The following is a 26,983-nucleotide window of genomic DNA, read 5'->3' on the forward strand; positions in this document are numbered from 1 at the left end:
CTTTCCTTTTGTCCCTCCCTTATTTGATACCAAGATGTGTATATAGTATATGAAAGTTAAATTGTTGTATTGATTGCTATTTTGGTTAATTGTTGTATTTTACAATATTCAGTTAACGTGCGCACAGTTTACTTAGTTTTGTGTATCTGTTCTGGATTTTAGTAAGCAGTTGATTACAGACTGCTTGGTTTTTTGTTGTTGGATGTAAATAGATTGTTTCAAGTTGTGTGTATATTCTTGTTCTGATAGTATTGTTAATTGGTAAAAGTGCTCCTCCCCAGCCCAAGTTGCAACTCATTCCCCATTAATAAACAGCCACTTGGTTTTGAATTACAATCTGTTTTCGTTTTCATTTTCATTTTCATTTTCCTCTCTCAATCAAATCCTTACTCAAACCTGCATTGGTCTCGGACACAACTTACCCAAAAAACACAGACAACTCAAGAAGAGAGTTTTTGTTTAATTTCCTAATTCAGAGAGGCATTTGGATACCCCTATGATGGGCACAGCGTAAGAATCTAAAAAGATTATTATAGCGCCCCAGTGTAGCATGACAACCTAGGAGGCAGAGGACCTCCTGAACACCCAGGAAAGCAGCAGGAATGAAGGCAGCAGCAGCACAGAACTGATTTATCCATTTGAGAGGGAATATATTGTTACCGTAAGAAAAGCCAGAACCGATGGGGGAAAAGAACTGATTTATTGTGTGGTAAGAAGGTATGCCAATGAAAATCTAATACGTATGCCTTTCAGCATGTGTGGTGATGTAGATTTAATCTATTCGGATTGTAAACTCTTTGGGGCAGGGATTGGCTCTGTTATTTGTTTGTACAGTTCAGAGCACAACAGGGCCCTGACCCTCTCAGTGCTGCCGCAATACAAATACAATTTATTTTTTCAAACTCCAGTGATGAAGTTCTTTAATTTGTACAATGTTCCAGGTGCATTAACTTAAAAGCAGCCTTCAAAAGTTAAAACCCTTAAAGGCATAGGACTAGCTGCTTTAAATCCGTAGCTACAAAAGAATGTTTTAAAGTGTCTAGACTGCAGTTTCTTTGTTAAGAAGAAAAACAGAATGGCATCACTAGAGAAGAAAGAAATTCAGACGTCAAAGCAAAAATAGAAAGCAATTCTGGGGCAGTATATAGGCTTTACAATGTCAAATTGTATGCATAGTCCAGAATACAGAGGTGGCAAATGGCACCTTTCAGGGCCACACTGAAGACAGATTATCTGTACAATAGATGGATTGTGTAAATCTAACCAAATTAATTTTTCAAGAAATAAATACCTTCTTTCTTGTTTTTCCATGAGTGCCACATGGATAGCATGTTGCTCCATCACAAGCTGGTAATAAAGGATATTAAAGCAGCAGTGCTCAACCATCAAACAACAGAATCAGGAGAGCACCAATACAGTTCCAATACAACACAATATTAGTTTGAATGAAATAGTCTACACAAAATATCTCAAAATGCTTTACCAACTTAAGTAACATAACTCTCATGCTGCTGTTGTTTAACAATCTTAAACAGGAGAAGAAAGGTAACATTTGAAAACAGAGTTGATGCTTAGAGACACAGGAAAGCTTTTCGGATGGCAAGAGCTCCAGAGGAGAAGGCTCTCACTTCATCCTCAGTGACAAGATGGTGGAAAAGGATGGACAGAGGAAAGTAACAGATCCTGGGGAGCACTAATGGAACAGTATGAGGGAGAAATGGACATGGAAAAGCTTTTTTGGATGGCATGTGTGAGCAGAAGGCCAGGAACTTGTTGTGGCCAGAGAAAAAGAGAATTATTACTTCTGAAGAGTCAACCCAAAAACAGATGAAGACATGCATGAACATTCTAGCAGAGGAGTGAGCAAGAAAGTAAGAAAACACAGAACTGATGCAATCTTATCATAACCCATGGAAATGAATATATTCTTTTGATTAAGAAAATATTATTTCTTTAATAGGTGCCCATTCTGGAATCTCTTAAAACAATTAACTTGTATCATCTCTATCATCAGTTAAAAAAAAAAAAAAAGGCTAAGTCCCTGCGTGCTCCTAGCAATACAAAACCTTCCTTCCTTTGCACCCCCAACAGTAACATTTTCAAAAGTACTTAAGTCCCATTTTCAAAAATGACTTGGGGACTTTGAAAGCCAATAGGACTTCAGAATTTAAGTTCCTAAGAGATTTTTGAAAAATGAGACTTTGTGGTAAAATTTCCAAAAGCTACTAATATTAAGGGGAAAATCTGGGCCTTAGCATGTGACCAGATAGGTAATAGATGCAGGCAACGGCAGACCAAAAGGGATGGGAATGTATTCTAGAGCCAACCAGCATTCCCAAAGAACATTCTCACAGGGACTCCCATTAGATTAGATCCACTTAGGCCTGGTCTACACCAGGGGTGATCGATCTAAGATACACAACTTCAGCTACCAAAATAGCGTAGCTGAAGTTGACATATTTTAGATCAAATTAAAAATTACTTACTTCTCATCCTCGCGGCACTGGATCGACTGCCATAGCTCCCCCGTCGACTTTGCTTCCGCCTCTCGCACTGCTGGAGTTCAGCAGACAAGGGGAGAGTGATCGGGGATCGATTTATCACGTCTACACTACACACGATAAATCAATCCCCAATAGATCAATCACTACCTGCTGATCCAGTAGGTAGTGTAGATGTACCCTAAGAGTGCATCCTCCAACTGCAACAGTGGCACTATGGCATGTGGAGGAGCACAGTCTCTCAAGTAACCAAGAGTCAAATCACTTGGCCTTTTAGAGGTTAAAAGCAACATCTTGAACTCCATCCTGAAACTCATCGGTAGCTGTACACCAGTGCTCCCAAGGAGACATTGCACTCAGACTGGCCACTGTATTCTGTAATAGCTTTATTTCCAGAGTAGTCTAAAGTGATAGTTCCATCCAGAGCACATTACAATAGCGTGTGAAGTTAAACTTACCCCTTTGTTTACATGCAAAAGAAAATACATTCAAATTATTCTAACTTTCAAATCACACACAGAGATCACCTAGGGAACTTTGTGGAGCCTCAGAGTTATGAACTGACCAGTCAACCGCATACCTCATTTGGACCTGGAAGTACGCAATCAGTCAGCAAGAGACAAAAAAAGACAAATACAGTACAGTAGGGTGTTAAATGTAAACTACTGTAAAAATAAAGGGAAATTTTTTTTAAAATAAGATTTGACGAAGTAAAGCAACTGTTTCTGTGCTTGTTTCATTTAAATAAAATGGTTAAAAGCAGCATTTTTCTTCTGCATAGTAAAGTTTCAATGCTGTTTTAAGTCAATGTTCAGTTGTAAACTTTTGAAAGAACAACCATAATGTTTTGTTCAGAGTTACGAACATTTCAGACTTATAAACAACCTCCATTCCCGAGGTATCCATAACTCTTGAGTTTCTACCGTATCAATACTTAGTCCTTTCATGAGTGCAGGGGACTGGACTAGATGACTTCTCAAGGTCCCTTCTAGTCCTACGATTACTCTTCTCTCTCCTGCCCCCTCTTCCCCACTTTTCTGTCTATTACACTGTAAAACTTTCAGGGCACGTCTTCCTCTTTGTTTGTACAGCCCCTAACACAAAGGGGCCCAAGTCTTGATTAGGACCTCAGAGCATTACTCTACAAATAATAAACAGTAATAAGTACATTACCATCAAGGTCCCGCAAATTCTACAGCTTAGAAGCTATCTATTTAAGAATTCTGTCAAGTAATTACACCAATTTTCATGTTTGTTTTTTTTATTCAACACCAGTCACCCCAATGACTTTTTATCTGAATCAGCTGAAACACTATTCTGAATACGTTCAGAGAGAATATAATTGCGCAATAACATTGTACCTGATCATCAACTCCCCATAGTGAATACCCTCAGAAGATTTTTGTACACTTAAGATCTACTGTATGTGAAATACTAGTAAAAAAAAAATGTGCAATTCAAGCATTGCTACCACAAGATTGCACCAAACTAGATTTCCCTGCTGTTAAAATAAACAAACACTTTCATGTGGAAGGAACAGATTCAAAAGAGAATAAATTTATTTGAATCTTTTGGCTTCCCATAAATGAAATACAGGTCCTGTCACAGTTTCAAATCTTTTTTTTTTCTTAAAAATATTTTAAAAAGTAACTGATATGGAAAGACATCTTTCAAATCTTTCCATGCAACTTATTAGTGTTGCCAACATTCTAATTGAACAAAACTCAACACCCAAGCGCCACCCATTCCCCCTGAGGCCCCGGCCCCACCCCTTTCCCAAGGCCCCTCCCTCAGTGGCTCACTCTCCCCCACCATCACTCACTTTCACTGGGCTGGGGCAGGGGGTCGGAGTGTGGGAGGGGGTGAGGGCTCTAACTGGGGGCACTGGAGAGGGCTCCAGGCTGGGGCACAGAGTTGGGGTGTGGGAGGGGGTGCGGGCTCTGGTGATGAACGGTTTGGGGTGCAGAAGGGGCTCCAGGCTGGGGCCAAGAGATTCAGAGTGTGGGAGGGGGCTTCAGGTTTAGACAGGAGGTTGGGATGCAGGAAGGGGTATGGGCTCTGGGCTGGGAGTGTGGGCCCTGCAGTGGGGCTGGGGATGAGGGGTTCAGGGTGTGGGGAGGGGCTCTGGGCTGGGGCAGGAGGTTGAAGTGCAGGGGGGGTGAGGTCTCCAGCTGGAGGTGCAGGCTCTGGGGTAGGGCCGAGGATGAGGGGTTTGTAGTGTAGGAGAGGGCTCCGGGCTGGGGCAGGGGGTTGGGCCTCGGGGTTGGGGCATGGCCTTAGCTCAGGCGGCTCCTGGTCAGCAGCACAGCAGAGCTAAGGTATATTCCCTGCCTATCCTGGCGCCACGCTGCACCCCAGAAGCGGCAAGCAGCAGGTCTGGCTCCTAGACAGGGGGGTGAGGAGGCTCCATGTGCTGCTCTCACCCACAGGCCCACCCCCCCCCACCAGCTCTCACGGACCTGGTTCTTGGGGCAGGGGCAGAGCACGGAGGCCCATGGCCTCCCCAGCTAGGAGCTGGACCTGCTGGCTGCTTCTGAGGCTCAGCGTGGTGCCAGGACAGGTAGGGACTAGCCTGCTTTAGCCCTGCAGCACCGCCAACCGGACTATTAACAACTCAGTCAGCAGCGCTGACCAGAGCCACCAGGGTCCCTTTTTGACCAGGCATTCCAGTCAAAAACTGGACACCTGGCAACCCTACATCTTATTTATAAAAAAATTGGAAACTTTTGAAAGATTAGACTTCTAAACTATCCCTTCAAGAGGAAAATAAGATTGTCCAGCTATAAGGAGACATTCACATGGTTTTAATCAAACCACAACTTTATTATTAGATGTCTGGGACTACTCAGCAGATAAGCGTACATAGTGCAGGTAACCCCATGCTCACTCAGTAACTACTGGTAGGGGTTCTGCCAGCCACCCTTCTTTTTCCATCCAGATCCCACAGCCAACCCATTGCTGGGACCTTACCAGCCACCCCTGCCCCCCGTCATAAGAGGGCTAAGAAAGGAGTGTTGGCTCCCTGCTGCACCATTCATAGGAGCCCCACCTCCCCTCTTCCTCATTTCTTTCCTTTAACAAACACCTCCTTTAAGTCCTTTACCAAACCATTTATTCAGTTACTGTACCTTCCCTGGAGAGTACCTGCATGGGACAGCCACCCCACACTTACTGAATGAGTTGTAACATCATAGTCTAACTCCCTTCATGCCTCACATCAACAAAGCCCACCCCGAATCTGCTGTGGTAAGGCGAAAACCCCCAACTCCACCTAGATCAATCCGGTGGTGAGGGAAAAATTCCTTCCCAGCCCCTCCCCCCAAAAAGGGGAGGCTAGCGCAATGCCCACAACAGGTCTTGACCAAACCTGGTATTTCACCACCTAAAGGAGAGGGAGAGTGGATGCTGCCTCAGCCAGATCCATGTAAAAGGGCTTCACCACACAGGGCAGCCCATTTTAAACCCTTCCGCCTGTCCAGTTCCCAGGGGATGAGTTAGTGTTGCCACTCTGGCCCCTTGTCCTCTTTTGCAGAAGTTTGACCTCTCCCTTCCTCCTGCAATACAGACATAAAGCACAGTTCCTTTCATTCAGCCAGCCAGCCAATTTCCCTCCCACTTAAAGGTGGGGTGTGGTCATTTCTTCAAGAGGCAAAAAAGACAAGACAATATACAGTACTAAATCAAAGCACCATATCTAACACCAGTAGATTAAGATATAGTAGAAAGTATTACAAGATTACAATCAATCCTCTTCTCTACATACGGGGCTCCAACATAAAAATGAAATGAAGAACAACAAATGTTGCATATATAAATCAGAAGAGGAAACATACATATATATTCTTTATAATAACAACATAATCCTGGAAAGCAGGAAGTGAACATGGTAAAAAGGGTTTTGTTCAACTCTTTTTCTTAATGTGAGATGGCTCCTTTGACTCTTCATAACAAAACAAGTGATACTCCAGAAACAAAAGGAAACCCCACTTCCCTCCATACTGTAGACTGGGTCACCTTGACAGGTGATTTTGCAGCCTATGGCCCCAATTCTGCAAAAACTTAACATCAATTACTTAAAATGGACTTGAAATCAATGGAACTATTCAGAGGGCAGAAAATTAAACAGATGTGTAAAATTTTGCATGGTCAGACATTAGAATCGGCTCCTTTCAATTAATTTACAGCATGGAGATTTTTCAAGCAGTTGGACTCCTTTCATAAGCACTCATAATTAGTAATGTTTTATAATGAAGTATACACAACTATTTTGGAAAATCTTACGTATGTTGACTACAGACATGAAAATGTATCTTTCTGTACATTATACAGGTTACTGAAAATTGTTTGGCAGAGGGTTTTGTTTTTTGGTACTTTTTTGTTTTAATTTAAGATAGGATTCTGGTCTTTGGTTCAGCTATATTAGAAGTTTCTGAGCACTTATTTCAGTTTTCACCTGACCAGAGGGAGTGAAAATGCTCCTGTAATTCTTGCTAAATTATAAACTGACATGGTTTACGTCAAGGAAAAAGCAAAATATCTGTGGGCTAATAGTGATATTTTGCTTAAGTGAATAGAAGGGATGCACATGGCAGCATGAAAATGAAGTTTACCTTTGTTCCTCATGACACCATCTCTTTAAAATAAAATTACTTTGTGACATATAGTAAAACCTTTCCAAATCTCACTTCACCAACTCAAAAACCCTATAGTCTCACACAAAAAAATAGGAGTTTCTAACACTTAGCAACAGACTAAATGTTACCAGTTTGCAAACACTACAGCTGTACTGAGGTCTTTTACCAATGACTTCATTAATGTTACAAAATAGAGAATACATTTACTGATCTATTATGTTATCAAATTAAATAACTTGTTAAAATAAACAGTCAATTTTGTACCCTTTTTATTAGGTGTTAGCTTACTTGCCCAAATTTGCAAAATTCAGTAATCCTCGATGGGTCTCCTACTCAGTGCAAATCAGTGAAAGTCTACTCAGTTCTTAACCATATAATTGGAGTATTGTTTAATTTGCATAACTACTAGCAATTTTAGTCATGAGTTGATCAAAATCCTGTTTTTAACAACAAAAGGGTAAAAGATACTCTATTTGTGAAGATTTAATTTCAAACTATACAAATATGCATTAAGTTGAGCTGCATATTCATTTTTACTATGCTACAAGGTAAAATGAGGTTAATTCTATTTAAACCATCAAAAATTCTTCTAAGACAGCATATTTATTTAAAGTCATAAGAATAAAAGAATATTTGGAGCTCATATGCCAACAAGGACACACCACATAACTCCTACCTCTCTGACGTCATGAAGTTGGCCCATATATTGACTCTTGGCTCTCCGGGCTGCTGCAGGCGATTTGTGATGTGTAACTGTAACAACGGTCGGTCCACTTTGACCCTGATGTTTTTGACTACTAGGAGATGCAGAATTACTCATCCCAGAAGGAAGCAAAGACAAGTTTCTGTTTCGCGAGGAGGGAGTGTTCTAGAATAAGCAACAGGATATTAAAATGAAGAATTCAGATACATGAGTACATAACGTATGACCAAAAACTCTAAGGCTGCACTCTTCTCCTTATAAAACTGTACCTGGAGAACTATAGGCACTCAAGTCTTATTGATGACAAAACACACTGATAACATGTGTGATGAAATTATGGCAAGGATCAACTCTGATACTGCAGAAGTTGCTGACTATCTACCTGGTTTGTCGAGATTTCTGAAGTAGGCTTCCCTAGTTCTGGCGAGTGATTTCCAAACATAGCTATTTATTAATATGCTGCAAGTGTCTTTGTAGCTAAACACACAAACCTTTTAAAGAGGGTAAATCTACTTTCCTAAGCACAAAAGAATTTCAATTACGCTGATACAACTAGATTTTATAAAGTCACTGACCTGTAATTCATGAGGCTTGCTTGCTGATTATACAAAAAGGTATTTAGTTAAAGTTAATGCTTTCCCCCGATTAGTTTCTGAAATAGTTTGATGCTTCCTTTGCATAATTTTCAAAGCAGCAGCCATTGTAAGGCCCACACTCCAGGTTAAATTAAAATTTGAAGCAGAAGTGTGCTTTGAAAGCGTCATGAGAAATTTTGGGGAGTGGATGAGGACAGGAGAGGGAGGCAATGGGGAGAGGAGGAGGCAGTGGGAGCCAGGGATGCTTAGGGGTGAAACCCAAGGGAGGCAGCAGGGACCAGGGACACTGGGGTGGGGTGGGTAGAGAGCCCAGAGGAACACAAGTGCAGTTCCTCTGAAACTGTGATAATGATATTTTATTTCATTTTTTCTAAAGGCCCAAATCCAGCAAAGTACTTAAACGTGCTTAAGTCCAAGCACTTGAGCAGTTCCATTGATTTCAGTGGGACTACTCACATGCTTATAACTGAGAATATGCTTAAGAGTTTGCTTGATTTGGGGCCCTAACAGGGCCAGCGCTACCATTTAGGCAGCCTAGGCAATCGCCTAGGGCGCCAGGATTCTTCAGGGGGTGGCATTTTGCCAGGGGGGCGGCAGGCGGCTCCGGTTGACCTGTCGCAGGCATGCCTGCGGAGGGTCCGCTGGTCCGCGGCTTCGGTTGACCTGCCGCAGTCATGCCTGCGGACGGTCGGCTGCTCGTGCAGCTCCAGTGGACCACCCGCAGGCATGCCTGCGGCAGCTCCACCAGAGCCATGGACCAAAGGACCCTCCGCAGGAATGACTGTTGCAGCTCCACCGGAGCCGCGGGATCAGCGCGGGGGGCAGCGAAATGGCCATGCGCCTAGGGCGTGAGAAACCCTAGCACCGGTCCTGGGCCCTAATGTCAGAACATATTATACTAAATAAGAATTAAGAACTGGAAAGTCACACTATTAAACTTTATAATATTAACAGCAAAAGTGGGTCAGTTGTGAAGCTTCCATCCAAATTCAAGTTCCTCAACTTCAGATCCAAACCCAAGCCACTTCACAAGAGTGTTGGGATTTGGAATTCTGAACTGGCCCATCATGAAAATAAATGAGCTGTGAAGATAAAATCTGGACCTAGACCTGATCTTCCTCATGTTTCTGAGTGATCTGGATTCTGTGTCCTAGTTTAGGGTCCATCTCTAGTTAATAGTGAACTGTAAAGAGAAAAGGGAATGGCAGGTAAGCCGAGAAACGTGACTTGACCGTCCCTGCTAACTGGGAGATTGAGCACAGAAATCTGTTTTAAATTTACTTTCCAAAAATTCTTTCAAACCACTATCCTCCTGCATTAAATCTGTTTTACAGGTTTGCTAATAATACCCCATATTTATCATTCTGTGATACTACAGATACCAGAAGAGTCAGATGCCAGAAGAGACATCATAGCCACCAGGAAGGTTAGCAAGAGATTACGGGTACGTGTCATACCCAAGAGAGCCAATGTCTCCTTGTAAACCGTGAAGGGAGAGCAGATTCAAATGGGGAGGAAAAATAATTATGAGGTTAAATTAGAACTGATTCCTGACATAATTATTGGTTGCTGATACTATCACAAGAGCTCTAAAAATTATATCAAATGATTTTTTTGCAAATATCTGTTCTTCAGATTGATATAAAACACCAGTGTAATCCAGAGTTTTTTGTGTGTAGCTTGCTTTTAGAACAGTCTCTATCTGCTGTTACACAGTGTCAAGAGACATTCGAAGTAGCTCTAGAAATCAAAACTCTTTTGTCTCGAGTGCCTGTCTTGAACCTCGCTGCATAACACCAGAGCCTTTAAATTGTGCCCTCCCCTCCCTGTCAGCAGTTACCAGTCTCCTCTATTATTAAAAATGGTCTGAGTTTTTTCCCCCTCTATGAGTTCAATTGTTCACATATCTGATCTTTTAATAGGGTTGCTACTCCATGGTTTGTTCACTGCATCACTCAAAGTTATTTTATACTAGAGAAAGCCTGAAGTATTGCAGTTTCAGTCAGGCACACAGATGTATCAGAACACAGATAATGTATCATAGTAGATACCACAGTGACAGATGCTTTAGTGTGTTATCTATATGTGGTCCATCACAGCCAAGGCTATTTTTGTCCATGTTTGAAAAATGTTGTTAGTGATTTAATTTCCACACATAGATCTATGTAATGTGCTTACTAAGCTTCTTTCCTCTTTTTTATTACATTCTTGTTATATGCATACATCTTTTGTTTTGATTTTATTTTCGTATCAGACAAAATGGCATGTATTGTACACTGACAATAACATTTTAATAAAAAATGAGAGTGGCATAGATGCAATATTTTGAGTAAAATACAGGTATGATCCCACTATTTCTACATACAAGTTCTATATATTCAGACTTGCAAAGAACAAGTAGATGAGTTTTCATAGTTGCAAAGAAAATTATTGTAGTAAGTGAATGGAAATGGAAAATGAAGTCTTATTTTCACCAGTAGTGCCTATATACTCAGAATAGCCTCAGATTTGAAACAGTATATTGTAATTTGCCAGTAAATAGCAACTGAAAGTATTCCCGTTTTTATCCCTCAAAGGCTAGTTAATGGCACTGCAGTCATGTATAATGACTGTCACTTTCATTAAAAGGTATTAGATCTAAAACTGATAAGCTTAATTTATAATTAGCATTGGGATTAAAGTCAGACGTGTATAATAGTCATGGTAATAGTAAATTTTGTCAACTCCAGATTATCCATTTTACCAACACATATAAAAGGGGAAAGGAGAGGACTGCATTACATATTTTAGGAGAGCAATTACCTCTACACTCAGCCAAAAGATTGAGACATCTGGTATGTCAGAACCTGATACTATAAGCCCTACACGTGCAGTACATACTGCAACTACTCTCTATGCAGTGTAACAAAACATAGAGTACACAGATCCGATTTAATGTATATCCTCATCATACACAAACACGCTTCAGAAGTCATAAACCAATCCTGCAAACATGGCTAAGTGCAGGGTTTGCTACCATGACTAACTGCAGTTATAAGCATCAGCCATCCATTAAACTAACCATAATTGCTGGTGTTTTCCCATTTCTGTTAAACAGGACTTGGACTAAAATGAAAGACTTATTCTTTTTAAGTTATCTGTGGTTATATGGTATTGCTTAGATACAATTACAACTGAAGATATTTACAACACTGGAGAATCTAGATTCTTTACCTCTGATGACTTAAGCCTTCCCTCTTATTATAAGGCTTATCAAAATAGGCTGTACCTAAGTATATCAAAACATCACATACTTCCGGTATGATAAACATACAATATAGATTTTTCCTTTTAAGATTAGACTACCAACATAATGTATCCAATGATACCAGGATTCTCTCTTCCCCTGTTTAATAGGATATTTTTCAGAACAAGATCTGAAGCCCACCTCTCTCTGTACACTTCAGAGCCTGAACTCCAGCCCAAGCCACAACTTCCAAGCACTGTCTACGCAGCTATTGGGAATGCACTAGTCTGAGCCCCGCAAGCCCAAGCCTGTGGATCCAAGCTGGCAAGCTCACTCCAAAATGCGGTGCCTACATCCTCTATAGGATGCCAAGTAGGTTAGGGAAGGAGCAGCTCACTCAGTCGAATCTTACTATCTCCTCAATCATTGCCTCAACCCCTGTTCTTCCTCCTCCCACCTTCCATCCAATCTGAGAACAGCTCCTCTGCTCCACCACCCCATCCTGAACAAGGCTCAGATTTATAGCTGTATGTAGGGCAGCTCTGAACATTCGATAACAGGGTGTGTTTTGATTAGTTTAGCAGACGTTCTCTCTTTATTAAAATAGGCTACAGTTCACAAAAATATCATACCTTTATTTGTTTCTAGTAAATTCCGCCCTATGTGAAGTTCTAACATACAAGAGTTATCTCAAAGTAAGTGGTTATTTATCCAAAACCAAGTGCCTACCCACATGACAAGATTAAAGAAGCTGTAATTCTGAATTTTTTTTTTAGTTCTCTGCAGAAGCACTTTGAAGTGAAGTGTGATCAAGAACAGTATAAAAATAAAATGGCATTTATTATTCAGTTTTATGAAATAGTTGCTGCATCTAATTTATCGTTCATATAGTTCTGCTCTTATAATCATCTTACTTGTATTATTCCTTTGGGGGATTACTGAAGATAAAATTTTAGTAACCTATAAATTTCACCACACAAGAGAGAAGACTTGTCAAAATGTCATATCAGATCAAGACTGCCACTGATAAAGATTAACGAATTAATAAAAATGGACTAAGCTTTTTCTTTTTTTTTTAACTTGACTAAAGTAGTGTTTATCTGAACTGTCTGTGCCTATGGTATATATTTGGATTAATCAAAACTCAAAAAAAGGCACCATGCATAAATTTTGTGCATACCTGAACCAACTTAAAAATACATCCCAAGTATGGCATTTAAGTTAACATACTGCAAATTTGTCCTCCTCAAACAATTCCCTCCCATTTTCAAGTGTCTGGGGAAACAAGATGAGTCTTGCAATGTGCCTGAAGGTCATCGTTAGTATCAGTTGCATCTTTACTTACTTTGAGACTCCAGTATAAATATTTTTACTGTCCCCTCAACTTTCCAGGGGTAGGTGTTACAGAAAAGTTCTAGTGTACATACTGCTTTTACTTTAAGAGTTCATTCACTGGTTGCAGTTAAAGTGTGTCACTTCAGGACTAACTACAGAAAATGCTTCTTTTGTGCAGACTGCAACATTACTTGATACATTTTCCATGCATCATCCAGAATTCTAGAGAATTGCAAACTACTTTTGTCATACAGATGTAGTTTAAGTGTTGATGCTTTCAAGAAAGAGCAAAGTTTACTACCAAAAATGACAACCATCGCAAGAAATAGATTTCAATAGCAATAGTGATTTTAAATGTATACAGATATAGGGCTTCTCATTTCAAATGATCCCGAAGTTCTATAAAAAAAAAAATACAAGAATCACTTAATCCACCACTGAAACGCAGCTACTTTTGGATTAGCATATCAGAGCTGTTCAACAGCGCAAAGTAGCACTATGGAATAATTTAAGAGAAATGAAAAATATCACTTGCATTTGAAATTCTGGTATGGGAGGGTTAGTTGAGCAACAGTTGGCTCAGTTGGAAATTAGGCAAGATAATAAGTAAAAGCTTCCTCCATAGCTTAAAATATGTGAAACATCCAAGGTCAATCTCACGTGAATAGCATTTCCTGTCTCCCAGAACCACTGGTTCTATATCGACTCACAGAGAAGAGTGTAATGTACTAAATTACCCAAACCAGGAGTGGCGAGTTGTATGGGCCTGTGGTGCCGCCGCCCGGCCCCTCCTGCTGCCCCCAGATGATTTAAAAAGACCCTGGAGCCCCCAGCCACCGTCACCACCAGCAATACAGCGGGACTGCCCATGTTACAGCAAGACTGCAGCAGCATTGTGACGTGGGCAGTGTAGTCACGCTTTATTGCTGGGGGAAGGTCTCCCAGCAATAAAAAATAATCACCCCGAATGAGAGGTGGTAGCTTTATCGCCGGGAGCACTGTTTATACCGACACTTTTCAGCGCTAAAATTTTTGTCGCTCAGGGGTTTGTTTTTTCACGCTCCTGAATGACTGAAGTTTTAGCACTGAAAGTGGAAGTGTAGACACAGCCGAAGGCAGTTTCCTGCCCACCCGCTCCACATCACTATGGGAAGCAGCCGGCACGTCCCTGCGGCCCTGGGGAGAGGATGAGGGAGTCTCCGTGCGCAGTCTCTTCCCCAAGTGCCAAGTCATTGCAAGAGGGGTGTACGGGTCATTTTCGGAAGCTGGCACTGCACGAGGTAAGCGCTAACTCCCTGCTCTCCCCCGTACCCCGACCCCCTGCCCCAGCCCAGAGCCCACACCCAGTACCCAAACTTCCTCCCAGAGCCTTAGGCCAGGGGGGAGGGGGGCATGACTTGGACATCTTTTGGGCACCACCAAAAATTATCCAAACCTGCCGCTTCTGACCCAAACCACACATTTTGCACACGTCCCCATCTAAATACTCTTCCTTGCCTTATTCTACTTACCACACAGGGTTCTGATGAAGCCACAATACAAATTAGAGACTGAAATACAGTGCCTATGATTGAGTGACACTTTCTTACCAGCAGATCAAGGCACAGAGAGAAAATATGGATTTTAAGTTGGCACTCACTAACATTCACAAGCCTGTGAATAAGGGAGGAAGCAGTAGATGTGATGTATCTTAACTTTAGTAAGGCTTTTGATACTCTCTCACATGACCTTCTCAAACAAACTAGGAAAATACACCTAGATAGAGCTACAATAAGGTGGGAGCATAACTGGCTGGAAAACCGTTCCCATAAAGTAGTTATCAATGGTTCACAGTCAAGCTGGAAGGACATATTGAGTGGGGTCCCGCAGGGATCACTTTTGGATCCGGTTCTGTTCAACATCTTCATCCTAATGGCATAGAAAGTATACTTATAAAGTTTGCGGATGATACCAAGCTGGAAGGGGCTGCAAGTGCTTTGGAGGATAGGATTATAATTCAAAATGATCTGGACAAACAGGAAAAATGGTCTGTAGTAAATAGGATGAAATTCAATAAGGAAAAATGCAAAGTACTCCACTTGGGAAGGAACAATCAGTTGCACACATACAAAATGAGGAAGGAGTATTGCAGAAAGGCATCTGGGGGTCATAGTGAATCACAAGCTAAATATGAGTCAACATTATAACACTGTTGCAAAAAAAGCAAACATAATTGTGAGATGTATTAGCAGGAGTTGTCATAAACAGACAGCTAACGGTTAATGTTCTTTTACCTGTAAAGGGTTAACACAGGGAACCAAACACCTGACCAGAGGACCAATCAGGAAACAAGACTTTTTCAAATCTGGGTGGAGGGAAGTTTTGAGTGTGAGTCCTTTGTTCTTGGTCTGTTTTTTCTCGGCTCTGAGAGGGATCACAGGAATCTCCAGGCTTTCTAATCTTCTGTTTCCAAGTTGTAAGTACAAGGATAGTAAGACAATAGGTTTATATTGTGTTTTTTTTTTTTATTTACATGTGTGTAGTTGCTGGAGTGTATTCTTTTTGGATAAGGCTGTTTATTCATTTTCTTTAAGCAATTGACCCTGTATATTGTCACCTTAATACAGAGACCATTTCATGTCCTTTTTCTTTCTTTTTATATAAAGCTTTCTTTTTAAGACCTGTTGGAGTTTTTCTTTAGTGGGGACTCCAGGGAATTGAGTCTGCAGCTCACCAGGGAATTGGTGGGAGGAAGGAGTCAGGGGGAAAATCTCTTTGTGTTAGATTTACTAAGCCTGACTTTGCATACCCTCTGGGTGAGGGGGAAGAGAGATTAGCTCTCTCGGTGCTTGTGTTTCAAGGACTTGAAACAGGGAGGGTAGAATCCCTTTGTTTAGATTCACGGAGCTTGCTTCTGTATATCTCTCCAGGGACCCAGGGAGGGAACACCTGGAGGGGAGGAAGGGGAAGGGAAATGGTTTATTCCCCTTTGTTGTGAGACTCAAGGAATCTGAGTCTGGGGGTCCCCCAGGGAAGGTTTTGGAGAGACCACAGTGAGCTAGGCACTGTATAATTCCTGGCTGGTGGCAGCAATTACCAGGTCCAAGCTGGTAACTACGCTTGGAGGTTTTCATGCTAACACCCATATTTTGGATGCTAAGGTCCAGATCTGGGAAGAAATGTTATGACAAGAGTGTTGTAAGTAAGTAACTATTTCACTCTACTCCACACTGATTAGGTCTCAACTGGAGTATTGTGCCCAGTTCTGGGTGCCATATTTCAGGAAAGATATGGACAAACAAAGATATGGAGAAAGTCCCGAGAAGAGCAATAAAAATGACTAAAAGTCTAGAAAACATGACCTGAGGAAAAATTGGAAAAATTGGGTTTGTTTAGTCTGGAGAAGACTTGGGGACGGACAGACACGATAACAGTTTTCAAATACAAGGAAAAGGGAGAAAAATTGTTCTCCTTAACCTCTGAGTTAAGGTTGGACATTAGAAAAAACTTCCTGTCACAGTAGTTAAGCAATAGAATAAATTGCCTAGGGAGTTTGTGGAATCTCTATCATTGGAGATTTTTAATGAGCATCTGTCAGGGATGGTCTAGATAATACTTAATCCTGCCATGAGTGCAGGGGACTGGACTAGATGACTTCTTGAGGTTCCTTCCAGTTCTACAATTCTATGATTAAAATAAATAGATAGCTAATTTAATACCTATTTCTTAGAGAGTTTTCGGTCACTGATTTATTGCTATATGTTCAATCTCCTTCCAGTTGTGGAAGGGTTTCAGAAGTGAAAGTAAGCCAGTGCGGTCCGGTACAGCGTACCAGCAAGAACCAGTATGCCGTGCCAGACCACACTGGTTTCCACAGCAGGGATTTAAAGGGCTCTGGGCTCCCCACCACAGCGGGCAGCCCAGAGCCCTTTGAATCCCACCTGCGGCTCCAGCGGCCGGGTTGGGGCCAGATTTAAAGGGCTCAGAGCTCCCGTGGCTGTGGGCAGCCCAGAGCCCTTTAAATCACGCCCGCAGCTCCAGCGGCTGGAGCTGCAGTGGGGATTTAAAGGGCCTGGAGCTCCATGGTGGCCTGAGCCCCGGGCCCTTTAATTTGCCCCTGAGCCCCAGGGGCTCCCAGCCACCTCTGCAGCTGGGAGCCCTGGGTTGATTTAAGGGCCCTAGAGCTCCCAGCCACAGCTGGTGCCCCAGGGCCTTTAAATCTTGAGAGACACTGCCTCTTCCGGCTGAGGCCACGCCTCTTCCAGATGAGACCATGCCCCCCTCAGGACTCCAGCAGTACCGATAAGTCTTGTAAGTTACTTTCACCCCTGGGTTGGTTATATATATAGGAAGCCCTTTTGTATTATTCTGCGGTTTTAATTTATGGGACTGTGAAACAGAGACCCACTGGTGGCTCACTACTCTGTATCAGCAACTCTTATTAGGACTGAGAAACACACTACACCTAACATATTGCTGTCACAGTATTTCTCTATAAAGCACGTCATGTGAGATATCAAATGAAAACCAGTGAGACATTGGTCATCATCATGAAATGTATGTATTAACACTGTAAGAAGACTTATGGATACTTCCTGATATGCTGTAAAGTCTAACAAGACAGAATGGGCAAAGAGGTCTTCTGCTATTCAACTATCTCTGTCTCTAAAGTTAGTTAACCACTGCAAAGCCACTTCACACTTTCAAGTCAAGTAAACAGGAAAAACAAGTTAAAAAGAGGAGTGTAAAGGCAGCATGGCACTGACACCCAGGAACAAGCAGCATGGGAGGAAAGTCTTATCTGAGGGTACTCTTCAAAAGGATACATTTCAAAGGTTTGCTGGACTATAAGAATCCTCTCTGGTTATCCCTTTCACTGATGAACACCCTTTAATACGGAGGGAGGCGATTCATGAAAAATCTGGATCCTGATTTGATTGAAAATCAGCAAGCTCTGCAAAAGGACTTTGAGGGTGAGAAACTCTCTCAGACAAAGGAATGGAGCCTATCAATGTTATGATAAGTCTTTTAGAAGCATGTTAAATTTTTGTTTTATTTGTAAGCATGTTTCCTTTCTGAATACTCACTTGAATCTGTGAATCTCTTTCTGTTAATAAACCTGTATTTGTTTTCACTATAAATACATTACAGTGCGATGTTGTTAGAAAGGACCTGATTTTGAGTTGTAACCTTCCAGTGATATGCAAGTCTCTCTGGAGACAGAGGACTTGGTAATTACTATGAGTATCTAGTGATAGGGGCTGGGGACTAGCGGGAGGCAATCAAGGATGGCAGAGCTGAGATTGTTTGAGTGGCTAACTGGGGTGACAGGGAACTGACACCCAGTTTAGCACCAGCAAGTCTCTCTCTTGCTGAGGTAGGGGAAAGTATCAGAGGACTAGTGGTACTTAAGTGGAGCTAGCCTGCATTCATAATGCAGAGTGGTCGTGTTAGCGCTGACTGAGTTGTTCTAATTCAAGCTTTAGCCTGCACCCCCCGATAGACCAGCTATCTCGAGTTAAATCACCACCACACTTGACGATGAGTTTGGGGAAACGCTTGGCATCACTACAAAGTTAAGAGGACAAGTCTCATTGAACTTCAATGGGACTCATGTCCCTTACGTTAGTACTTTTGTACCCCAAACCAAACTTACTGTAGATATTGATTAGTACTAACTTTGTACATATGAAGTTTGTAATGCCATTCCTCTACTGACTATGCATTTTCTGCTCTTGAGAGCACAGCTGCAGAGAACTGAAATTAACAAGCATCATACTGTGAATTACAATTTTGGTGTGGTGTTTAAAAGGAAAATGTACATCTGTTATTGCTTTTCCTTTCCTTAAACCAGAACCACATCATGCAAAATTGAATGATCCTTACAGAGCAATTTAAAATAGATTGTATGACATTTGTAAAGCAAACCTATTCACAATACTGTAACTGAATAATACACCATAGAATCATGTTCTAAATTCTATATTCCCTAAACAAATGTTTCCTGAACTGTGGTCCACAAACCAGCAGCTGTCTATGGAGTCCCTGCTAGCCACATGGTGCTACTCTCCTCTATGTTTCCAGCTGCTAAACTGTACTCAAAAGAAAATACATTAAATGTTTTCCTAGTTTTACTTTAGTTCCCCACGTAAGCAATTGCTGCAGATGCCAGGAGGGTGTTATTTGATCAGCAACAAAGGAGGGGTAGTCCACACTATCATGAGCAGGAAAGGGAGGTGGGTCCACCAGACAATAACTCTGTTAAGATGAGCTTTGAACAGTTTGAGAGCCCCCTTCCCTAAACTGTGTGTTCTCCTAGAAAAATAAGCAATTTCCTTAGTTTGTCTGAATTATAAATAAGTCTATGTCTTCAGACACGAATATTCATGCATTACTGCTGGGAGCCAAGCAATCTCTCTTTGTTTCTTACTGAATTTTTAATATTAATCTGTATTTTAGATACAATCCTCTGTGGTCTGTTCAAAATGCAATGGACACCCAGTTCACCTTAAATCAAAATTTTAATCTAGAAAACTCACTTGTTTTTCTCCTGTAAATTACTTATTTTATGTAGCTCAGTTTCAATTTTACATTTTCACTAACTAAGAGGGGAGGTTTTTAAAAATAGAGGAGAATTTGAACAAGGTCAGGATTTATCCACTTGAGGTGGCAAAGAAAAAAAGCCTACTTTTCTAAAAATAAATGTAAAATCATATAATTGAAAGAACTTAATATTTAAAGCTAGGAAAGGATCAGTAAAGATGCTGGGAAACTGCCCACTATGAACAACTGGAATGAGATTACCGACTCACTTCACAAAGGGTATCCTTCCAACAGAACCTTTAACTAAAGTTAGTTGACTGCTAATTAACTCGGGTTAGCCAATCCATTGGTACACCCAAGTCTTGGCACTTCACGAATATTTGTTCCACAACAGAAATGGTTTACATTAGGTAGAGGGTAGACAAACATTTGTGGAGTGTCCAGACTAATGTGTACAAACGTATTAGATAACTCAAGTTAATTAGCAATCAAATAACTCAGGTTTGAACAACTAGAGTAGACAAACCCACAGATCACCAAACTATTAAACTGAGCCATAGACAGACCAGATTTGAACTAGCGGCAGAGGTTAGATTCCATATATCATTATCTATCCTCCAAACCAAGTCCCCTCTTTGTAAAAGAAGAAAAATTACATATTATCCCTCAATATTCACGGTATGTGTCTTTCAAGAATTCTACATTTCAATTTATAAAATGTTAGCAAGCTCAACTTTTTCTTATCTAACGTTGGGAGCAAATAAGACCATCAATTATTCTTTGAAACCAAACGATTTTCCGTGATTTATACTACCACATTGATATGCTGCCTTACCATACAATATAATCATTTTCATACCCAAATCTATGCATGGACTAACTTCCCAGCTACTTTCCTAACCTATTAAACATTTATTATTCCAGCTGTTTAGTAACACGCTTCAGACCTCTGAAGTGCCATATGTTAACCAAAAGATATCAAGCAATCACAATATCTTCCTATGTTTATTCCTCTTGGAAATCCCTAAATTCCACTGTTTAGTCAATCTACCTCCCTCTCAATACTTACTCGTGCTACTTATCTTAAACCTGAAATGAAGGCAGAATAGACACCACTAGCATGTGTTATTTATGAAAGGCTTTGAGAGAAATGTAAAAAAATGCTATACAAATAGAAGTTGACTGCTGTTATTAATGGATTAATTCTCCATGTTATCCTGTTCTTCACTTACTCCAGTTATATCCAACAATGCTATTTCTTTCCCATTATTATTTACCTTAGAATTACCTTCCGTGTGGTATTTGGCACAGGATCGGAGCTGAGTCACCCAATATTGTTTTTCCTTTGCATCAGCGGCTAGTACAGAAACAAAAAAGTGCAAGAATTGTGCATAAGCCAATTGACATTACAGAAAAGGGAATGTTTTCAGCACTTGATAACAGTTTAAAAGTACCTTACATAAGTGAAATTAAAAGTCTATTTATTGCATGAGGCCTTGTAAAAGTGCACCAGTCTAAACCAATTTAGTTAAATCAGTAACATTTTCGGAGAGACAAAGCTTAAGCCTCAACCTAAGAAGATACTGTGTGACTGAAGACTTGCATATTAATCAATCACTGAAGTTAGGTAAGTTTTATCAACTTCCCTCCCCAAAAAAATTTTAAGTAAGTTCCATTCAGTAAGAGTTTTATAGTCTGACTAAAAATCTCTAAAAACCCTAACATGCTGCCTTGATGCATTGAAAAGCAGCATAAAAGGGCACAACTCAATTTTTCTTCCCTTTGCACACCACCTTTAAAATTACTGCAAAACAGTGTTTGCAATTTATACCAATATGAATTCTGTAAGAGTATTAAATGTATAATTCAGTTATGATGTATCAACTACTAAAAATTCTTATTAGTAAACCACTTTGAATCATTAAATGCCATATCAACATTAAGAACACAAATTCAGCAGTACATGTATTTTTGTATCTCAGATTAATGGTAATTCAAATTATCAAATTAATTTTAGCAATAAGGGAACAGAAGAGGGAATATTTTATTAAATTTCTCGTCAGCTATGTTGCCAGTATAACAATTTAGTAATAAGCCACATGCTGCTGTGTGTAATCTTGCAAATCTCAGTCAGTAGGCAGAGCACTGCAGAAATTATGAGTACATTAATCGTAACTGTTCAAAAACTAAGCCTCCTTGACAGAAAATCCCTTTGTTGCTTTGCTATGCATCCAAACGTCTATGCAATTTAAATATTGTGTTCAAATCTTTATGCCTCTTTGTTAGGGTTTTGTTTGCTTTACAGTAGATTCTAAAATATGATGGCTAGCTAGTTTGTGGTTTAATTGTTAAATCCAGCCTAACCCTCACCATATTTTTTTTAAATACAAGTATATTGGACTGAGAATTGTCACACATCAAGCCAACCAACAATACTGCACCATCCCTATGCCATGGTTATGACACCATAACAGTAGATTGTATAATTCCCTATGGCAATGTACTAAATTGCAAGTTATTTTTCCACTGTATTGTCTAGCATGCAGTAAGGTGGCCATCATCAATATAACTTCTGCTTGATTTTTTGTCATAATTGGGAAAGAAGGTAAAGACAAAAAAGTTACAAGAATGGGAAGAAAGGCTAGTTTTATATAAGCATGTTTAAGAAGTAGCTAGTAGATTACTATACCTCTCAGTTTATACATCTCTCCATTAGCAAAGTATATTACTAACATGTGCGGCACTTCATCACTCAGAGAGATTATAGCTCCAGCTAAAGACAGGGCTCCTCGTGGCTTCTGGTTTTTACTTTGTTCATTCACAAAATACTGCAGAATCCCAGTCTCAAAATCCAGCACAAAGTACCTGTTCAAAGAAACCACAGTTGTATAGTTTTTCACACAGCTACTGAAGAGTAAACATGGGTTAAATTTAATTTAAATTTCACAGAAATGTTAAACAAGGAGGAAAACATTTTTTGTTATATAGTATCCTGTACACTTGAGAATAAATGTATCAAAACAATACCTTTATTTCAGTTTGGTGATAATACAAACGAGTCAAGGTTCAATGAGTGGACATGGGAAAAAGTGTTTCTAATTGAATGTGATCTTTAAAGAAAGTCACCCCCCTCCACTGATACAGATTTCACTGAAACATCCGAAACGTGGTGCCCTGTCAAATATATCTATGTGCCAAAAATGGAAAGCTGGGCGAGTATGGCATTTTATGCCTGTTACTTCTGGGTTTGTGACAAGCCTCTGTGCCTGGCAAGGCACTTACTCCTTTTATATCATCTGTCCAGATACTCAGAGACACCTCTGCAGCCATCTGAGTCCACTTGCACTGTATGCAAAAGGATGGCCTTATTTGCCTAATTATATATGCAGATATGACCCCCTCATTTCTCTCAATACTTTTTTTAAAAGGTAATATGCAAATACATTTGCATAGGGTTGAGCAGAACACAAGATATTACAAAATATAATCAGAAGGGAAAATATCACATAAGCCCCATTATGGCTGGGATTTTCAAAGCTGGTCTAAGGGATATAGACATCCAATTCCCATTAGAAATTAAAGTAGGAATTACAGAAGCCAGCCTGTAGGACTGCAGTTGGTGGGAGCTTGGGGGGATGGAATATTCAAGTCAACAAATCTATCACTCTGCCAATCAAGTTCCAATAGCAGGGGGAAACCCATCCATCCAGATATGCAAATAACTAATAGTAGGCAGCTGTCAGTCCCAGTGAAAATCCATCTGGACAACAGTCACTGACTCAGAGAGTCATCAAGATACAAAGGATGAAAGCAGAAAGACAAGAAACAAATCTTACGTGACCAAATGAAAAGAGAGTTTGCTTAAAGCAGTACTACCTGAGGTAAGCACTTTATTTGAAGCTTACATGTTAAGAAGATTGGTGAAACAGTCAACTATTGATGGGGAAGTCACACAATACTCCAAAAGTATAGCCCACTAAATTTGATAAACATCTATTTACAAAAAGTCCTTACTTTAGTTTGTGTTTTTCACCCTGTCTCTCCCCACCTGGCTTTGAGGGAAGCCTTGGAGAGAACAGAGGAATGACTTTTGTAGCAAACCAATGGAGAGTACATTTTTAGGAGATATGTGCAAAATCAAAGTAACACCTCCCATTAAACTTAGAGTAGAAGTTCCTAGTTAGTATGACAAGAACTGACATTTTAATCAATAGTAGTTTATAGATCAAGAACATTGCACTTCACCTCAGAATTTGAGATTGCAGCATCCTACATCCTCACGACTTAGTTCTCTGTCTCCTGAACCTATTAGATGACCCCACTTCGATCCACACACTGATTATATGGGCCAATGCATAATAAATCCATTGCTAAGAATACAGTATTTGCCACAGAAATGGAGATACATTTATTGCTACTTGTACAGATGAGATGATTAAGTAGCTAATTCATATTTAGTTTAAATGTAAAATGAAAATGCTTCTACTTTAGTCATCTCAAACTGAGTTACTCTAGCCCAACACTCAGAGCTGGAAACACAAAGCATTTCTACTAAACTTGATGCATATAAATCCATCTTTAAATCATGTACACTGAACCAGGTCTTCAATAATGTATAACCTTTGCCAAAGTAGTTGAAAATTCTGTCCTATTTCAGGGAAAATGGTCTACTAAACACAGCAGATAAGACAGAAGATCTTACGCAGATGCAGGTGGCCTCTTATAGCACCTAATAAAAACATGTGGGGGTAATGACACTAAATTAAGCATTTGGCAGGGCATTATTTGTTGTTGTCCTTCTGGATCAAATATTTAATATGGGAACAGAGAACAAAGTTTCATATTGCTATACACAGATTCACATGTCAGTTGCAAAGTGCTGTTAGTGATTTACAGTTCTTGTCTGTAAAACTGCAACTTGCCTTCAAAACAAAAACTGGGTGTCATCTTTGACTCAGCCCTATCTCTGGCCCACACATCCAGACTGCCTCTAAATCTTGCCACTGCTGCCTACACAGTATTTCCAGTACTGCCCGGTCTGTCTAGGCTTTCAAAGTTCTTGTCCAAGTCTTTATCTCACATTTCAACTAATAAACTTCACCTCTCTGACATAATTCCTGCAGTCTCAGACTGCTCAAGTCCACTCAAAGCTGCTGGTAGGACAATATTCCTGACTCGTTCTAACCGCTTTGTTCCCCACTTGGCATGCCTCCACACTCTCCCTTGCATCAAACAAAAGGATCTTGTCTTCACCTTTAAGGATCTTCAAACCTTTAAACCTACTCTTCCAAAAATTTTTTACTTTAACAGAGAAAAAGTGAGGTTAATGGTGCAATAAAAACCCCAACCTCAATCATCCACTTCCTCTGACACCTGCCTCTATGCTTTTTGCTATGGGAAAAACTGCCCATCACAAAATTGGTAGAACCACTACTTTCACCTCCCTTCAAATCCCTCTGCTTACTGTGATAATGACTAGGGAGGTGATGAGCTGAATCCCCACACAACCACCACTATTTGGCTGTTTCATCTCTCTGTCACACTTGGTCATGAACTTACAGTTCTGAGCTCTGAGGGGCAAATATTGTCTGTGTGTTACTTGTTTGTATGATTGATATCTATGCACAATGGGATTCTCATCTCTGACTAGGGCCCTCAACGGCTATAATATTAAAATAAAATAACTGATAAATATGTTAAATCTAGCAAAGAACACTATTTAATAGCCTACTGAAATTATCAATTCAGTGCACCAGGAAAAGAAGGGCGGGGGGGGGACAGAATACTATTAGCAAAGGCTTTGTCTAACATTTTAATCCATTTGTGCTTGTAAGGTAGTGACCAAGCAGTCTACCATTTTCACAAGCCAAGTACAGTTTTACAAAACTTAATATTACCAGCTCACCTATTTATAATAAAATATTAATATTTAGGCTGGACTTTCCAAAGAAGTCCATGCAAATTAAGTGCCAAACTTTCACTGAAATTCAGTAAGAGCTGGAAATGTTAACTCACATGGGCTCCTTTGGAAAGCCCAGCCACAACCTTGACATTTTTGTATTGCATCTCTACAGAAAAAGGTCATACAGGGGTTTAGAACATGCAACTTTCCATACTGTATAACTTCCACCGCATTTAGTCAAGTAGGGAGTTGTGTGTATCTCTTCCCTCAAATTGGCTCAACACTTATCCCAAAGCAACAGCCAGAAATTTCAAGTTATTTTAAATAAATGAATAATTCTTATCTTTCAGTAAGAAAAAAAACACAACACAGCAAAAATAATCAGTATAACTCATATCCTGTTTTGACAAGAGCTTTCATAGGGTAAAGTTTGCAGTAGGCATCTTGAGATACAAGGGGACCATCAGACTGACATTTAGTCAATTTCAAAAGGAAAGATAAAATTACTTGCATTTATTATACTAGTCCATAAGTCTCCCTGTCAATCTCTGTGATTTTGCATCCTATTTTCCTACTTTTAAAACATTTTTCCCTCTTCCTTATTGATGTGTGAAAATTTTACAGAAATGAGAGCTGACTCACCAACTATATACGAAACGACACGAAAAGGGTAATAAAAATACATTGTAAAATCCACAATCTAAATAACACTGAAAAGTTAAAGAAAGTATTTTCTCTAATCTTTGTCCAGTATAGCAATTTTAGGAATTTACCTGTTAAATAAGCAGGGTACAAAAAGGTTTCTAAATCATCTTGACCTGAGTGCATCTGTCCAGCAGTCCAACTGACAGTCTCTTTCAGTTTGTCTTCATGACATTACTTATTTATCTAATTAAATAAATTGTTCTCATGAAAGTCTTTCCTGTCCTGGGCTTGAGATCTTATTTACATTGTTTCCGTCCCTTCAATGTTCAGCTGCGAACACATTTACCACCGTTTTAGACAGGTCATCTTTTTGGTCAGCGTATAGTACATTTCGCATCTTACACCACCTTTGAGAAAGGTTATTATTGTCTCCCCTTTCCCACACAAAATGACCATTATACCTAATTCAGGAAAGATCCATAATTCAACAAACATCTTTTCCATTTCTTTCTAATCAACATGTAATTTTTGAAAGTGTTCCTGTAAACCAGGATAAAAAGTATGTTAGACAACACATACCCTGTGCAAATACAACTTCAGGTAACACCAATTAGAAGTTTTCATTTGTCTGGCATCTACTTTGGTATTAGGGTGATGTCCACCCTACAAGCGCTACAGAGGCAGCAATACCACTGTAGCCCTGTAGTGCAGACACTACAGCGACGGAAATGATTTTTCAATCATTGTAGGAAACCCACCTCTGAGAGATGGTAGCTAGGTCAACAGAAGAATTCTATTGACCTAGATACGTCTGTGGGGGGTTAAGTCAATCTAACTACGTCACAGAAGGCGTGAAATTTGTTACAAAAGTGTAGATCTGGCCTACCTTTTAAGAGCTGGGACCTTATCTTAGTTACCT

General features: G+C 40.1%; 2 protein-coding genes across 2 annotated transcripts in view; one reads left to right on the forward strand and one right to left on the reverse strand.

Annotated features, from left to right (window-relative positions):
• The window catches only part of GPD1L (glycerol-3-phosphate dehydrogenase 1 like), an 844,690-nt gene that overhangs the window by 687,919 nt on the left and 129,788 nt on the right, over window positions 1-26,983 (forward strand). The window lies entirely within an intron of this gene.
• Window positions 1-26,983, reverse strand: part of OSBPL10 (oxysterol binding protein like 10) — a 172,126-nt gene that overhangs the window by 101,579 nt on the left and 43,564 nt on the right. Inside the window, exons 2-4 of the mRNA XM_050938385.1 lie at window positions 22,207-22,382; window positions 20,795-20,874; window positions 7,812-8,003 (exon numbers count right to left, since the gene is read on the reverse strand). Coding sequence (XP_050794342.1) covers window positions 7,812-8,003; window positions 20,795-20,874; window positions 22,207-22,382 — 448 coding nt within the window. The remainder of the gene's footprint in view (window positions 1-7,811; window positions 8,004-20,794; window positions 20,875-22,206; window positions 22,383-26,983) is intronic.

This window comes from Gopherus flavomarginatus, chromosome 2, assembly GCF_025201925.1.
Source record: "Gopherus flavomarginatus isolate rGopFla2 chromosome 2, rGopFla2.mat.asm, whole genome shotgun sequence".
NCBI lineage: Eukaryota > Metazoa > Chordata > Testudines > Testudinidae > Gopherus > Gopherus flavomarginatus.